Source organism: Megascapheus bottae, chromosome 6 (assembly GCF_031878675.1).
Source record: "Megascapheus bottae isolate mThoBot1 chromosome 6, mThoBot2.hap1, whole genome shotgun sequence".
In the NCBI taxonomy this organism is placed as follows: domain Eukaryota; kingdom Metazoa; phylum Chordata; class Mammalia; order Rodentia; family Geomyidae; genus Megascapheus; species Megascapheus bottae.
This window is the reverse complement of record NC_143514.1, coordinates 13,794,037-13,810,779: the sequence shown is the minus strand read 5'-3', so window position 1 is coordinate 13,810,779 and position 16,743 is coordinate 13,794,037. Positions and strand designations below refer to the sequence as shown.

At 37.4% G+C, this 16,743-nt stretch overlaps 1 protein-coding gene across 1 annotated transcript in view; it reads left to right on the top strand.

Moving 5' to 3' along the window:
• The window catches only part of Olfm3 (olfactomedin 3), a 216,612-nt gene that overhangs the window by 174,151 nt on the left and 25,718 nt on the right, over positions 1 to 16,743 (top strand). The window contains exons 3-4 of the mRNA XM_090334282.1: positions 3,627 to 3,782; positions 8,615 to 8,834. Coding sequence (XP_090190408.1) covers positions 3,627 to 3,782; positions 8,615 to 8,834 — 376 coding nt within the window. The remainder of the gene's footprint in view (positions 1 to 3,626; positions 3,783 to 8,614; positions 8,835 to 16,743) is intronic.

Genomic DNA, 16,743 nt, shown 5'->3' with positions numbered 1-16,743 from the left:
CCTGAAGATTTCCAAGGTACAGTCCACAGTAAATAAGCCTATTTGTTGTTTTTCTTAAAAAAAAAAATCCCCTTAGCAAGAATTGAACCAAGGCTGACATTCTACCATAGCTTCAAACCAAATCTCCACTCCTGGCTTTTTAAGTGGCTAATTGGAGTTATGAGTTTCGTGGACTTTGCCAGAGCTGGCTTTGAATCACAATTCTCAGATCACAACCTCCTTAGTAACGAGAATCTTGTTATTTTTGATAAACTCCAGGCTAACCAAATGTAGTGAACCATAATACTTGAAAAAAAGAAATAAGTTGGCCTCCATACTGATTAAAAGAATGACAAATATAAGCTAATTTTGGTTAGTTCAGAAAGACCACAGACACTTTATATGCAGAGTCACAAAATCATCCAAGAATGCAGACAAGTAGTTTGCCAAACTTTAGAGTATGTGTGTCTGTCAGTCAGATTGTTGTCACTGTTACAGAAACCTGAGAAAAACTGCTTGAGAGGAAGGATTTGTTTTTGTCTTCCAGTTTCAGAGGTTTCAGTTTATGGGCATGTGGCTCCATTGTTCCTGGCCTCAGTGAGCAGAACATTGTAATGGCAGCATGTGGTCAAGCAAAGTCCTCACTTCAAGCAGACAAAAGGCAGAGTGCAAAACAATGGTGGGGGACAGGGGACAGAGAAGATGCAGCTCCTAATGAGTCACACTCATTTATAATCTACTTTCTCCACTTAGGATTCATCTCCTACAGGTTCTAGGACCTTCCAAATTATCACCTCTTGTTGGGGATCACGCATAAAAGCTGAATGTTAGCACAATGTCAGTGACATGCAAAGTAAAAGAGGAAACACAATAGACAGATCTCCTTTCTACAAGTCAAATAATTGAATTTCAGTGCCTTCTGTCATCAGAAAACTGATGCTTCAGCTTCAGCCAGTTAGAAGTACTGGCTAAGAACAACCCACAGCCAGATTCTATTCATTTAGGAAGCTCCACCTTTAACCTTCACCTTAGCTGGATCCTCAATAATTATCATAATTGTCAAATATGAACAATCATAATGAATATCAGCACAAAATTTATTTAGTGTACCACCAACACAAATTAATTTGATATTTTGAATCAAGATAAAACAGAGGGTATTTTAGCTCTATTCAAAATATCTTCTCTCACACCTCAATTTTTTATTAATGTAAAGTATTTTGCTTTAATTATGTTCTATGTCATAAGAGAAACACAAATATACTCATTTTTTTACAATTATTTTCTCCTAACTAGAATATGTATTAGTTTTAATAGTTGTTAAAGGGGCTTCAATCCAACCTGTCAGTTTATGGGTACAATGCATCATGATTAATGTACCCCTTGTACCATCCCCTCACCTCCCTTCTAATCCCATCCTCAAGTTACCAGATTCCACTTTTACATTTGTACCTTGAATATTGTGACCATTTTATCCCAAGCTTTCTGTTACCTTTCTTCTTCCCTCCTTCCTTTAATCTATCCACCTCACCATGACAATATACAGTTAAGTTTCCTGGTATTGATTTTGTTAAACTGTAAGCTATTTGCTCAAAGGACTTACATCATTTTCAAATTGAACTCTGCCTGGGAACAGAGTTTTAAGAGAGTTCAGCCATGTTTTCTGGGGGATATCTTCACAGACATGTGCCATATTTAAATGGCTCATCAATTTCCATAATACAAATGGCTTTCCTTCATTCATGTTTAGCCATCAATGAGTTAGAAAATTATTCTGGAAGCACTGTATATATCCACAATGGAATTGCCCAGCTTTCAGTGTTGGCTCAGTAATGTTATGCTGCACTAAAAACTTCTTTTTTTAACAAAACATTTTCTGAATGTAAAAATGATAATAAATCAAGGAATATTTGTGGTCACATAATGCTATGCCTTGCAAGTAGAAGGGGATCGCAATTACTTATTGTTATTGTTGGAAGCTCAAGTAATGTACAATGACAGAGCACTTGCTCTGTATCTGGTTCTGTGTAATGGCCTGGAATTTAAAAAAAAAACATGAATAAAACACATCCCCTTGCCATAAAAGATCACACAGTGAGAGCCACATACCTGACATGTCCCTAAGAACAAGAACACAGTATACAATCAGTTTTAAGTTACACCATATTAAAGACAGTATTCATACAGGGCTGGCCCATTACAATAAAAAAGAATATAAAAAAATAAATGGAACTGGTTAGGAGTTTGGCCTAATGGTAGAGTGCTTGCCTAGCCTGCATGAAGACCAGGGTTCAATTCCTCAGTACCACATATAGAGAAAAAAGCCAGAATTGGGACTGAGAATCAAATGGTAGGGCTCTAGCCTTGAGAAAGTCCGAGGACAGTTCTCAGGCCCTGAGCTCAAGCCTAGGAATGGCAAAGATAAATAAATAAATAAGTAAATGGAACAATATGTATAAGTATGAAAAACAAAGCAAAAGCACATTTTCATCTCACAACCACTTTTTAAAAAATATTTTATTGTAATTAATAGAAGGGTTACATTATATTCTCCAGATAGAAGGTGCATTACTTAACAATCATTACTACCCCTTCTCATGTTTTTGTCCCCATTTCCCTCCCCCATCCTCACAATCACTTTTGTAGACACTTTAATATATACATTTGTGCAAGTAAAAATATTCAGCATATATATGTATGAGTGTATAATCCTATATATATGATTATATATATCCTACCCTTCCATATGTTTCCTCATTATTTTTCCTTATTCTGTTTCAGGTTATAGATGTGCATTTACTTGATTTAAAATGAAAGATCAAATTATGTAATTTCTTTACATTTTCTCATGTGAAACAATGCTTCTCAAATTTAATAGTATTAGGTATCCTGGGGGAATCTTGGAAAAAATGGGAATTTTAATTCAGAAGCTCAGGGTGAATCTCAAAATTATACACTTCTGACAAACCTCTAGCCCTTTCTGAAGTTGTTCTGAAAACAACACTGAATTCAAAGGCCTATTTAATCTCTAGAAAGGTTTGTTTATATTCCCTCATTCTTCATGTAACTCTATTAGAGCCTTTCCTCTGTTTTCAGATTATTTGCTGGTTTTTGCCAGTCAAATTTTTGCAGAGGTACCTTTCTTTCTTCTCATTCCTGTATGCTTTCTAGGCCACATGCTTCCAGTTTGTCAGTAGCCCAGGACTCACTGAACCTGTGCCGATGCCATAATTGTAACATGTGTTTGTCACATATCTACCAATGTGGTTGTGAGCACTGTAGTCCTATCATGAAATAATTGTACTGAAAGCATTGCATTCTAATCTAACTTACAGAAACAACTTATTTTGACCATTTTGCCCATTTGGGCAAAATGTATTGTAAGCTTGAGAAGTGTTGGAATGATAACTCAATTTTTAAAGTTGTATATAATCTACTAGATTACCATTTATATTTGGCCATTTCTAATGACACAGTGTCCTTTCAAAATATCATGCTGATGTACAACTTGGTTTTGGTAGATTTGTTGAGTGTTTGTGGTGGGGAACACAACCCTAGATTGTTACAGTGTCCCATTTTTATATAGAAATGATTTTTGTATCCCTATAAACAGGGAATAAGGTACAGCTAATGAATTTTTCTAACAGGTTCAGAATATGTCCCAGTCTATTGAAGTCTTAAACTTGAGAACACAGCGTGATTTCCAATATGTTTTGAAAATGGAAACCCAAATGAAAGGGCTGAAGGCCAAGTTTCGGCAGATTGAAGATGATAGGAAGACGCTAATGACCAAACATTTTCAGGTAAGCACGACTTCTACAATCTTCCTTGCCCCCTCCCCCCTCCAGATGAGACACTTAGTACAATGGACACGAGATGGCACTCAGCTCAGTAACCCTAACTTGGCACACATGTATACTTTTAAGACTCACTGGGGACTCTATCATCTTTCCACTAAACTAACCATTAGTTGGTCAGAACCCATGATATACTGCTATAAAAAAAATCGTCATTCTCCTAGAACAAGGTAGTGTTTCTGAATAGACTTTCAGGTATTTCAATAGGAAAGACAAAAAGAAATTAATAATTAAATTAACAAAGCTTTCCTGGTGATTTTTATGCTCTACTAATATGAGACAAATGTAGAAGTTACAAATGATTAAAAGAGGCAATGATGTAGTTACTAAGAGTAAATTAAAAGAACATTGTCTCATAACTTCATACAAATAAATTCTTATTTTTTTAAATTTTAAGTAGTATATTTTCAACTATCTGGAAACACTGAAAATGGAAAGAATGTTTGTTGCATGCGGTATGAACTTTCATTAACTATATATGACAGAGTCATTAATTTAAAAAGATTCTGGGTCTAGTAATGCCACTTCAGTATATATTAAAAATAAATAATCTGCTTAAATGATCTGAGTGAAGTACATTTTAATATGGCAGAAATTGCTGTAATTTGAAATGTCCTTTTGTGGTCTCGGGAGCCTGAATTCAGGGGGTGTAGGAGACAGAGATTCATACTGAGCCATTTTCAGAGTTCTACCACCAGGTCACAACAGAAGGGAAGGGGAAAACTGACAAGTCAAGAGCTTGAAGTGGTGTACAGTGTGGTTTAAATTGAAAACAGAAGCAAATAAATCCAAACAGTCAACAAATTAGAATAAGTTAGAGTTAGATGTAAGAGATACAATAACTTCAAAGATAATAAGATGTAAGACTATGAACAGAATAAATAGAGAATACAGGAGAATTGTAAGCAGAGAAGAGTATAAACCTGGGGTGCAAGGAAGTTGATTTTAATTAGGATTGATTGGGCATACACAATAAGGAAAGTAGAGCCAAACCTTGTACTAGATGTCTAATGATTCAACTCCCTTTTCTATGAAAGTTTCTAAGTGGCAAGGGGAATTGATGGTCTATAGAGGTCTAGGCATCATTTAAGAGCACAAGGGAAAGGTGACTGATTTTACTTAACAAAGACATGGGATTTAGTCAGATTCAAGAAAGCTGGTTTGGGTGTGACCCTCACACTTACACTAAAAAAAGCTATAGAGTGGACCAAGAAAAACAAGACAGGTGCCAGCAGTCATACCTGTGATCCCAGCTATTCAGAGGAGGCTGAGATCTAAGGACTGTGGTTTGAAGCCAACCAGGGACAGGAAAGTATGAGAGACTCTGTCTCCGAAATAACTAGCTTAAGATCGGGCTGGAGGCATGATTCAAATGGTAGAGTGATAGCTGTGTACAAGCCAGCCAATCGAAACAAACAAAATTCTAGAGCTAGGTGGCAGCAGTGGAGCATCAACAGTGTTGGGAATGGCAAGCCAGTAGTCTAGTCCATGTAAGTATATATTGAAGCCATACATCAATATAGTATCAACAGCATTAATTACAATAACAATTGGGTATTTTTCTTAAACAATATTGGATTAACAAAGCATGTTTCTGAACAATTTAAGTATATTAATCAATTAAATGCTCCCAACAATCCTTAAGGTAAGCACTATTTTTTTTTTAATCTCCATCAGATAATGGAATTGGTATGCAAAGATGATGTGTATTTTTCCAGAGTCATATAGTCATAGCATGTATGAGAATCAAGATTCTGACTCACCTAAGAGTCTTATGAACTTGCTGGGTGTGGTAGATCACTCCCATAACCCTAGATACTCAAGAGGCTGAAATCTGAGGATCAAGTTTCAAAGCCATCCCAGGCACAAAAGGACCTGAGACTCTTATCTCCAATTAACCTCTAGAAAACAGGAAATGGGGCTTGGCTCAAGGGTAGGGCGATAGCCTTGAGCTGAAGAGCTCAGAGACAATGCCAGGCTGAGTTCAAGCCACATGACCCACAAAAATAATTAAATAAACAAAATAATCTCATGAACTTTCCCGTTTGGGCTGGCTTCGAACCATGATCCTCATAGCTCAGCTTCCTGAATAGTGAGGAATATATGTGGGAGCCACCCCTGCATCTGGCTGAATCAGTTTTTACTACAGATGCAGAAATGACATACTTTAGAAAGAGAAATACAAGATTCCAAAAGCAAGCTTCATTTTGGAAATTACTTTTACAAAACCCTCTTCTGCGGCACAGCTTTCATCTGATCACAATACTAGATCTTTTCCCCTGTAATCCTTTAAATAAAATGCTTAAGTTACCCATTACTCTCGAGACTATCATTTCTGTAAGCAACCATTGTTGATCATGAAAATTCTAGCTACCATCAGGGTAGCACAGTAGAAAGTGAGACTCAGAAAATGATTTAAAAACATGGATCTGTGCTACTATCCTATACTATGCTATCTTCTGTATTTGTATTCATGTCTTGGTTTGGCATACTATTACTTTCTAATAGTTTCTGGAATATCAGTTGATGGTCAGAAAATGTAGCTATAATTTTTTTTGTAAGGCCTAAATTATTTTTGAAGTCCCATGAACTGCAGTAAAAAGTTATTTCTAAGCAGTCTCCATTTTGTCAAGTTCTGAGAAATCCCCTAACTGCCTCTTCTCAGGAGAACTGTAAGATGCTCCATCAGATGTTTTCTCAGAGAGCTAACAAGGACATTCAAAGGTAATTTCTAGGACTTCAGCTGTGTTCCACAGCTAGCAAGGACACCTAAAACTGAAGTTCTGTGGGAAACCATAACTAAAACTTGTTTATTCTGTACTAGAAAAGCTGTGGTAATTCTGTACTCAAGGCCTCCAAGCATCACTGGTTTCAAAGGCATGGAGGACCAAGCTCGAGCTTGCATTGGTCATGGACTCTGGTGGTCTTTCGGGGGGACTGTGAACTTTGGGCACAACATTTTCAAAAGTTAAAAAGGTTTTCACATAGCAAGGATGAATGCTATCAAAATTTTGACACTAGCATATCATTTAAAAGAGGCCCAGAGGAGAGTACAAAAGCTTTCATTGTAACAGTGGTTATAATGTGCAGCAAATAATACCAACAGATCTCTTATATTAAAACTTTAATGAAACAATTGTGTCTCCCATTAGGCGTGCCACAAGATGTTCAAACTAATAAGTTCATTTGGAAATGAGCAACCTTCTACCGGTTTGCCTTTTGGGTGTGAGAGTTATGAATCTTTCTCATTACTAAGATTCCTTATGCTCCCACTCCAATATGCACTTGTCGACAAATTCAAAGATTTCTGAATTCAAACTGCAAATGAAAATTTACCCATAAGAAACACAAGCTCATAAATCAGGATAGTCATGGGATACCCTGCTATTTTAATGCTTTTATGGTAATAACATCTTCTCAATGTAATTTTCAAATGTGATTTCAGCCCCTTAAATTAGGGTAGAGTATGGTTTCTGATAGTATCTATGGATCAAGCTCACATAATCCCAAGAATAACAGTCCCACCAGCAATTAATTCACAGTGAATCACAGTAAATCACAGTGAAATATTTTACTGAGCACAACTACCAAGTTCAACAGAAATCCATTCCATGTGAAACTGAAATTTTGTCTCAGTCCTTTAATGACAAAAAATAAAGGACACTACTTTGCCCACATATATTTTCCTTATTCACTGGAAAAAATTAATATTTAGGTTTTATGCAACTGCACATGGCTTTTATGTTACATAACCCCTGTACCTCAGTCTCTTAAAGAGTTAATTTTCACTACATGGTTAAGCCATTCTGCCTTACATAATGACCTCTAAATTATCTATGCCAAGACAAATGGAGTCAGAGTAGAGGCAATAATTCAAAATGGTAAATAGCAACATACATTTATTTGAGCTTTGGGAAGCTTTGCATGATTTATTATGCTTGCTGAACTTTCCTCCCTAATGAAGTTGTGCCAAAATGTATATTAAAAAAAGATAGAGATACTTGAGCACAAAGGAAGGACAAAGGTGTAAGTGGCCAACCTAGAAGGCCACGCATAAGGACAGAGCTTACTCAGAATCCCAAATTCCCCATTTATGGCTCAATAACAGAAGGATTTAGTATATGGATAATTCATCTTAATTAAACAGTCATAGGTTTTACTTATCTCTAATAACTTTATTCAGTACACAATTAGAGAATGGGATCCAATTTCTGTTTCCTAACTAGATGATGCATTGTTCACTTTATGCAATGCTGACAGAAATTGAGATAATACAAAAAGCCAATACTTGCCACAACAGCAAGGTATTCTAATTATGATAAGGATCAATTGGTTTCATAGAAAACCATGTAACCATTGAAAGAAAACTTGTCTATGGAAAAGGTAAGCTACATGGATTTCTTACTAATGATCCTAAGGCCACTTTTATTTATGTATTTATTTTCACACAAAAGCTAATCTCAATTAAAAAAAAATCAATGAGTACTTTTCTTTTATTGGCCAGTTCTGGGGCTTGACCTCAGGGCCTGGACACTGTACTTGAGCTTTCTTAAGGCCAGCGTTCTACCACTTGAGCCAAAGCATCACTTCCGGCTTTTTCTGTGTGTATGGTACCAAGGAATTGAACACCGGGCTTCATGCATGCCAGGCAAGCACTCTATCACTAGGCCCAACTTCTGGCCCCCCATTGAGGACTTTGAAGCCTGAGAATAATGTACGTCATAACACAAAGAGAGCTGGTGTGTATTTTAAAAATGACTCTTACCTACTTTTCACAGGAATTGAAAGAGAAGATGGATGAACTCCTGCCCTTGATCCCTGTGCTGGAGCAGTACAAAACAGATGCCAAGCTGATCACCCAGTTCAAGGAAGAAATCAGGAATCTGTCTGCAGTTCTCACTGGGATCCAGGAGGAGATTGGGGCTTATGACTATGAGGAGCTGCAACAAAGGGTGCTCAGCTTGGAAACCAGACTGCGGGACTGCATGAAAAAGCTAAGTGAGTACGACACTCGAAGCTGTGAAATAGATTCAAGGAAAGCTATGCCATCATTGGTCTGAAAGTGCCTAGTTACCAATAGTGCCTACTTTAAGTGTCTCCTGTGCCTTCCTAATTAACTGCCCGAGTACTCAGTACTCGATGAAGACATTTTAGGTCGCTGCGTTGCCATTTGGTGTGTAGCCTGGCAAATACACCCAAACTTATTGGCTAACCTAGTAGAAATAAATTCTCAGGGATTTTAGAATATGGGATGACAATCAATGTTTGACTAGGAGAAAGGGAGAAAAATGTGGGTAGATGAACGCTAACCTGGAATTAAGTGGAAAACAGAACTGACTAAAGCAAATCAAACAATTCCTTTTTTTTCTCTTTTTTATTGTAATGTATAGAGGGGTTACCGTTATATTCTCCATTACTTCTCACACATTGATGCCCCTTCTCATGTTTTTGTCCCCATTTCCCTTCCCACTCCCAATCATCTTGTTTTTCCCCTTTCCATTTCCTATTTCAAATAAACAAATGTATATACAATATGCCACATAACAAAATCAGATACTGTAACAATATGAGATTAACCAAAGGGCAACAAAAGAGAAGAAAAATAACACAGTATATTAAGAACAACAATCATACATGACAAAGCTCTTGTTTCCATATCCTAGAGATCCTTTCATTTAGCCTCATCCTATATGGCCTTATGTAGCTGTTTTGCGCTATTATAATCCTCTGCTAGGAGAGTCCTAGATGTGTACTAATTGTTACAAATGAGGGAAACCATTGAACCTATGTTCCTTTGGGTCTGGGTTACTTCATTTAATATGATTTTTTCCAAGTCTTTCCATTTTCTTACAAATAGGACAATGTCATTCTTTCTGAAGGCAGCATAAAACTCCATTTTGTATAAGTACCACATCTTCTTGATCCAGTTATCTACTGAGGGGCATCTGGATAGTTCCATATCTTCGCTATGGTATGTCAATCATGGGGCTTGGATTCTGGACTCTAAGTTCCTCTGCTCAAGGCTACCACCCTTTCCCTGGAGCCACAGCTCCGGTTTTCTAGAAATTAATTGGAGTTAAGAGTCATACATTCTTTAGTGACTGGACTGTCTTCGAACTGTGATCCTCAGATCTCAGCATCTTGAGTAGTTAGGATACCTGGCATGAGCCCCGGCGCCCAGCTAAACAATTCCTTTACTTTGCAGAATTGCCATCTAGTGCTTTAACTACTAAAAACAAACAAACAACTGAAGAGAAAATGCCTGTTTAAATTTAGTATTTAGTAATTTCTCTGCTAGGACAGAGAAACACATTATAGATTCTAGCTATGGCCTGCTTCTATCTGGTTGCTTCAGTCAAGCCTTCCCTTACAACCATGAGCTAACTGCTCAGTTCAAAGTAACTCTACAACTTAAATGTCATCTAAAAGGTGGCCATGGAGAGAAGGAGGACATGTAACTCAACTTAGGATCAGTTGTTGACATGGTTATCAGGGTAGGAAGGTAAACTCAATAATCAATATTCCTTCAAGTTAGAAACCTGCTTTTCTAGAATAGGCAATAAACAGGCACAACATGAAAAAGGATTAACTTCTAACATAGAAAATGTCCTGGCTAATTATGTTTCTAACAAAATCCAAACATTTGGAAGAACAGGTACAAGTCTAGTTACTCATATATCCTGATAAGTGAAAAAAGCAAAACATAAAATGATGCACTCAGTCATCAGAGTCTCAAAAACTATGAGGGATTGAAAACAATGCATATGTATATGTGAGATACCATAGTGCACACCTTTGAACAAATAGAATACCCTAAAATTACATATTATATAGATAATATAGGTCCTGGGAATGGGTACCAGTGGGAAAATTGAGAATAAATGGAGAGGATTCAGGAGGGAAACTATGGTTAAAATACATGTATTAATTTGTGAAAATGGAACAATGTAGCTTTTTGAGATTGATTTGGGAATCTGGAGGGAGCATGAGCTAGAGTGATGGAGGGGATGAATATGATCAAGTTATTCTGTGTGCACCCCTGGACATGTCAAAAGGAAACTGACTTGTCCACGTTGTTGGTGCTAATAAAAACAATGTATGTGGGGTAGGGGGGATAAAAACTATGGGTATTATAATATCCAAGACTCTGTCAAAGTTATCCCAGACTTTCTAACAGAAAAAAACTCACCAAAAATATCAGAAAAAATATTAGCTAAACTCAAAGGCCAAATGTCTTTAGTGCCCAATTTCTCATTAGTCAAGGTCTATACATTTTCTTCTATAATGGGTCATCCATCAGCTATGAAGACCCCTTTTCTAGTTCCTACCCTTTCTATCACTTCCAGCATTCCTCTCCCTACTTCTTCAGTTTTACCCTTTGCCACCTTATACACCATGACCCAGGCACCTGTGCCTCTTGCTTGCTTCCCAGTGGGTCATTGTGAAATGTCATGGGTTCCTGCTCTTGAAATGCTTTCACCTGAAGACCAGTTCACACCCAACATAACCTGCCCTACCCTGCTTTCTTCATGCCTCAGTTCCAACATTGCGTCTTGCCAAACTCCTTTATCGGCTTCTTCTATGTCCCTGCAAAATGTCCTCAAACACTGATTGCTCATGAAAAAAAATGAGATATTTGCATCTCTCATCAGAATTGCATGCACAGTGGAATATCTTTGCCATGCTTGTGTTACAGAATAATGCTATGTTTACTGTAAGCTGTTCTATATCCAAATGTCTAGAAAACTTACTGGCAAAGAAAAGTCATTCAAACATATGTGCTGAATAAATTAAGTATTTAGGGAACCATAAGAATGATTGCCAACCCTATCCACAGAATATTAGCTCTTAAAAAACCCCAAGAATAGGACCAGGAGTTTGGCCTAGCAGTAGAGTGATTGACTAGCATGCACAAAGACCCGGGTTCGATTCCTCAGTACTACATACATAGAAAAAAGCTGGAAGTAGTGCTATGGCTTAAGTGATAGAGAGCTAGCCTTCAGCAAAATGTGTCCAAGGACAGTGCCCAGGCCCTAAGTTTAAGCCCAGGACTGGCAAAAAAAGAAAATGAAGAATGATCTGTTTTGTTTGTTAAAATAAGGGGAGATTGACTGACACATTATGGTATCTCATGCTGGAATGCCAGAGGAGAAAACAAGAAAGATTGTAGTTCAAGGACCACCACCCCCAGCAAAACATTATTGAATCATCCCATCTCAACAAACAAGATAATTGTGACGGTATATACCTGTAATGCAAATTTTGAGAGATGTAAATGGGAGGATGGCAGTCTGAGGGCAGTATTAGGCAAAAATGGGAGACCCTAACTGAAGATAACTATAGTAGAAAAGGCCTGGGGCTGTGGCTCAAGTGATACACAAGTGACATCAAAACAAATTTATGTGTCATAGTACTGTCTTGGAATTCCAGCTTCATAGGAAGCAAATTCAAGAGGCTACTGATTAAAATATCCCAAAGACCCTCCTCACAAGTCATTTAATATTTATGTTAAAATAACATAGGTAGACAAAAACAAAGCAGAAAAACAATGTTATGTAGTGAACATAGCTTCTGAATAGCATATATGCCTGTGGAATTTCAGTTATCCTGTAATAATGGAAAATTATTGTAATAAAGGCAATCTGTTGCCATATTTGCTTCTACCTTTTTAATTCCACTGTAAAGATGATGTATAGAGGAGTTACAATTGCACAAATAAGGTGATAAGAACCTTCCTTTTTGAATAGTATTACCTTTTCCCTTATTTTCTCCCATACACTACAACACCTTTTCCCCCCAAATTGTAAAACTCATTTCCAACACAGGGTCTAGTGAGTATCACTGTTGCATTGATTCACTCTTTGTCTCAGCATTTCTGTGATTCCTTTTCCCCTCCCCAAATCAGATAACCTTATACACAAAGTGTACAGAAATTAAAAAAAACAGGGACTTTTTTGTAGTTATAATAAGAACATAGGTTTTTTTCCATATATTTTTATTGTAATTAATAGAAGGGTTACATTACATTCGCCAGATGGAAGGTGCATTACTTCACATAGATTGATACCCTTTCTGATGTCTTGGTCCCCATTTCCCTCCCCCCATCCCCACCCTCATCTTGTTTTCCCCCTTTCCTATCCAATTTCAAATAACCAAATACGCATATATATCCAATAGATCAGATAACAAAGTGAAATACGAGATATGAGATAATATGAGATAACCAAGAAACAGCAAAAGAGATGAGAAATAACATAGTACCTTAAGGACAACAATCACTCTTTATATGGCTTTTGTTTCTATATCTTAGAGGTCCTTTCATTTAGCGTCATGCTGTATGGCCTTATGTATCTAGGTTTTGCTCTATTGCAAATCTCTGCTGGAAGAGTCCAAGGTTTCTACTGATTATGACAAATGAGGGAAACCATTGAACCTATGTTCCTTTGAGTCTGGCTTACTTCACTTAATATGATTTTTATTAAGTCTTTCCATTTCCTTACAAATGGGGAGATGTCATTCTTTCTGACAGCAGCATAGAATTCCGTTGTGTATAAATACCACATCTTATTGTTCCACTCATCAACTGAGGGACATCTGGGTTGGTTCCATATCTTTGCTATGGTAAATAGTGCTGCAATGAACATCATTGTGCTAATGGATTTAGTATGCCCTAGTTTCTGGACAATTGGATAAATGCCAAGTAGTGGAATTGCTGGGTCATAGGGAAGCTCTATGTTTAGTCTTTTGAGGAACTGCCATACTGCTTTCCACAGTGGTTGAACAAGTTTGCACTCCTGCCAACAGTGTAGTAATGATCCCTCCTGGCCACATCCCCTCCAGCATTTGTTGTTATTAGTTTTCCTGATCCTGGCCATTCTAACTGGAGTGAGGTGGAACCTTAGAGTTGTTTTGATTTGCATTTCTTTTATGACCAGCATTTCTTCATGTGTCTATAGGCCATTCTTATTTCTTCTTCAGAGAAGACTCTCTTTAAGTCTTTGGCCCATCTTTTGTTAGGATGGTTGTTTCTTTGGAGATTAGTTTTGGAGTGATTCAATTTTTTGAGCTGTTGATATATTTTAGATATGAGGCCTTTGTCTGTTGTATGGTAGTGAAGATCTTCTCCCACTCTGTAGGTTTCCTAATTAATTTACTAGTTATGTCCTTTGCCATACAGAAGCTCTGCAGTTTAATGCAGTCCCACTTATCCAGCCTTTCTCTGATTTGTTGTGTTTCTTGGTCCTTATTAAGAAAGTTTCGACCTGTGCTAAGGAGTGTGTCTCCTATTCCTTCTTGTAAAGTTTTCAGTGTGTCAGCTTTTACCTTGAAGTCTTTGATCCATTTAGAGTTAATTCTAGTGCAGGGTGACAAAGAAGGATCCAACTTTAGTTTTCTGCAAGTGCTTAACCAGTTTTGTCAGCACCACTTTTTGAAGAGGCTGTCTTTCTTCCATTCTATGGCATAGGAGGAATTTCAATACCAAACTTTAGACTCTATTACAGAGCTATTATTATCAAAACAGGTTGGTAGTGGCACAAGAACAGGCCTGAAGACAAATGGAATAGAACTGAGGACCCAGATATTAAACCACAGACCTATAGCCACCTAATCTTTGACAAGGGAGTGACTTTTTTGTTGTTGTTAATCCTAGGAGTTGAAATCAGGGCATAGGCATTGTCCCTGAGCTTCTTTGGCTCAAGGCTAGCACTCTATCACTTGAGCCACAGTGCTACTTCTTGCCATTTCTATTTTTTCTGATACTGAGGATTTGAACCCAGGGCTTCATGCATGCTAGAGAAGTACTCTACCTACCACTAAGCAACATCCCCAGCCCAAGTGAACTATTTTTTAAACCAAGAAATATTGTAAGTCCAAGGTATGTAGTTATTACCAGATTACCAATGTCTTCATTAAAAAGACGAGGGAAAAAATCTCAAACTGCAGTTACACAGCAGTCAATATCAGATTACTTCAGGGATCACAAAGTAGTTTCCAAATGTTTGCTTGGATAGGCAGTGATATGATTTAAACCCAGAGTCTTATATGTACTAGGTAGTTGCTCTACCACCTGAGCCAGGCCTCCAGTTCTTTTTGCTTTTATTATTTTTCTGGTGGGTTTTATTATTCTTACCCAAACCAGCCTGAATTTCTAGCTGTCTTTCTGTTCTTCCCTTCCCATGAGTAGCTGGAATGGCAAATACACCATTACACCTGGCTTATTTAATGAGGTGAAGGTCTCACCAACTTTTATTCAGGGTGGTCTTAAACTGTCATCTTCTCCCATTTCCACCTCTTGAGTAGCTAGAATTACAGGTATGAGTCGCTGTGCCAGGCACTAAATGTGTATTTTATTATCTCATAAAATATATGTTATCTGTCTGTGGGGCGCTTTGACTTTCTTTGGAAACTAGTCCCATGTTTATAGGCGAGCCATTCCAGACCCTGTGAGTCAATTCCATCTTTTATTGTCAGTATCTCACCATGAACCCAGACAAAAAACATCACCTAAAGATCGATGGGTCTGCTGGAGCAAGTACAGGCCATATTAGTGCTACCTAATTAGCCCTAGCATTTTGAACAATCTTAATAGGTAAAAAGTATTAATGAACCTTACTTCCTATACAGTCTCAATCTACAGAGCTGGAAACATCTCTGTTGCAGTTGGATAAATCTGCATACCTCTCTGCCCTAGAACATACAAGTTCCTGTTTAAGATCCACATTCACCTCTCTATACTCACGTGAAGATCATACTTGAAACAAAGGAAAACAGGCAGACAAAGTCCTGCCTTTTGGTTCTTACTGATATTATTACTGATGGCATCTGTAGCCCTTGATCCTGCATATGTTTATATATTCATCATCTGAGGCCATTTTATCCTTTCCTCATGAAGCAAACATTGTTTTGTCTTTATTTTTTATTTTGGTTTGGTTTTGTGCTAGTATTGGGGCTTGAACTGAAGGCTTTACATCCTCAGCTTTGTGCTCAAGGCTGACATTCTAGCACTACCGTTGTAGCTCCAATTTGGGTTTCTTTATTTATTAGTTAATTGCAAACAACAATCTCATAGAATTTTTTGCACAGAGACTGGCTTCAAACGTCAGTCCTCAGATCTTAAATTCCTGAGAAGCTAGGATTACAGGCATGAGCCATTGATACCTGGCTAAACCACAAAATTGGAAAGAATACGACAAATAAACTTCATTAATTAATATTTATTTTTTTATTATTTTCTTTTCATGTACTTACTTATCTTGCAGTACTGAGGACTTGAACATCTCCTCTCCCTGCCTCTCCTGGGCCAGGGCATCCCATACACTGATTTTAATTACTCTAAAACATATACACTAGCAGTGAATGTAATGAATATAGCAGTTAAAAACAAATTAGAATTCATCTTTCCTATTTAGTAAGGAGTTAGTTGGGCTGTCCTCATAAAATACTAAAGCTATATTAATTTCTCAGAGTTTGTGAGAAATTGTCTCCAGAAGCCTCGCAGATGTACATGTCTGCAGGCATTCACACCTCTGTATAAGTGAAATAGTGTTTACACATAACCTACGCATACCTTCCTACACCCTTAATAAGCTCTAGATCATTTACACGACTAAACATACTGCAAAGGTTACACACAGAGTTGTTATAGTACATTGTTTGGGTCTAGATAAATAGTCTGTATGTGTTCAGCATCGAGGGAAATTTTTTTCAGATATTTGGAATTCCTGGTGAGTTAAATCCAAAGATATGGAAATAGTGAATATGGTGGCTGGGGGGGGGGGGTTGGAGGGGATGAAACTTATTGCAGTTCTTACATATCTTGAACCTTTTCAAGTTATCAGCAAAACTTCCCTCCTTTATCACTTAGTATAGAGACCAATGCCACAAGCAATACATCTATAACTCTCTT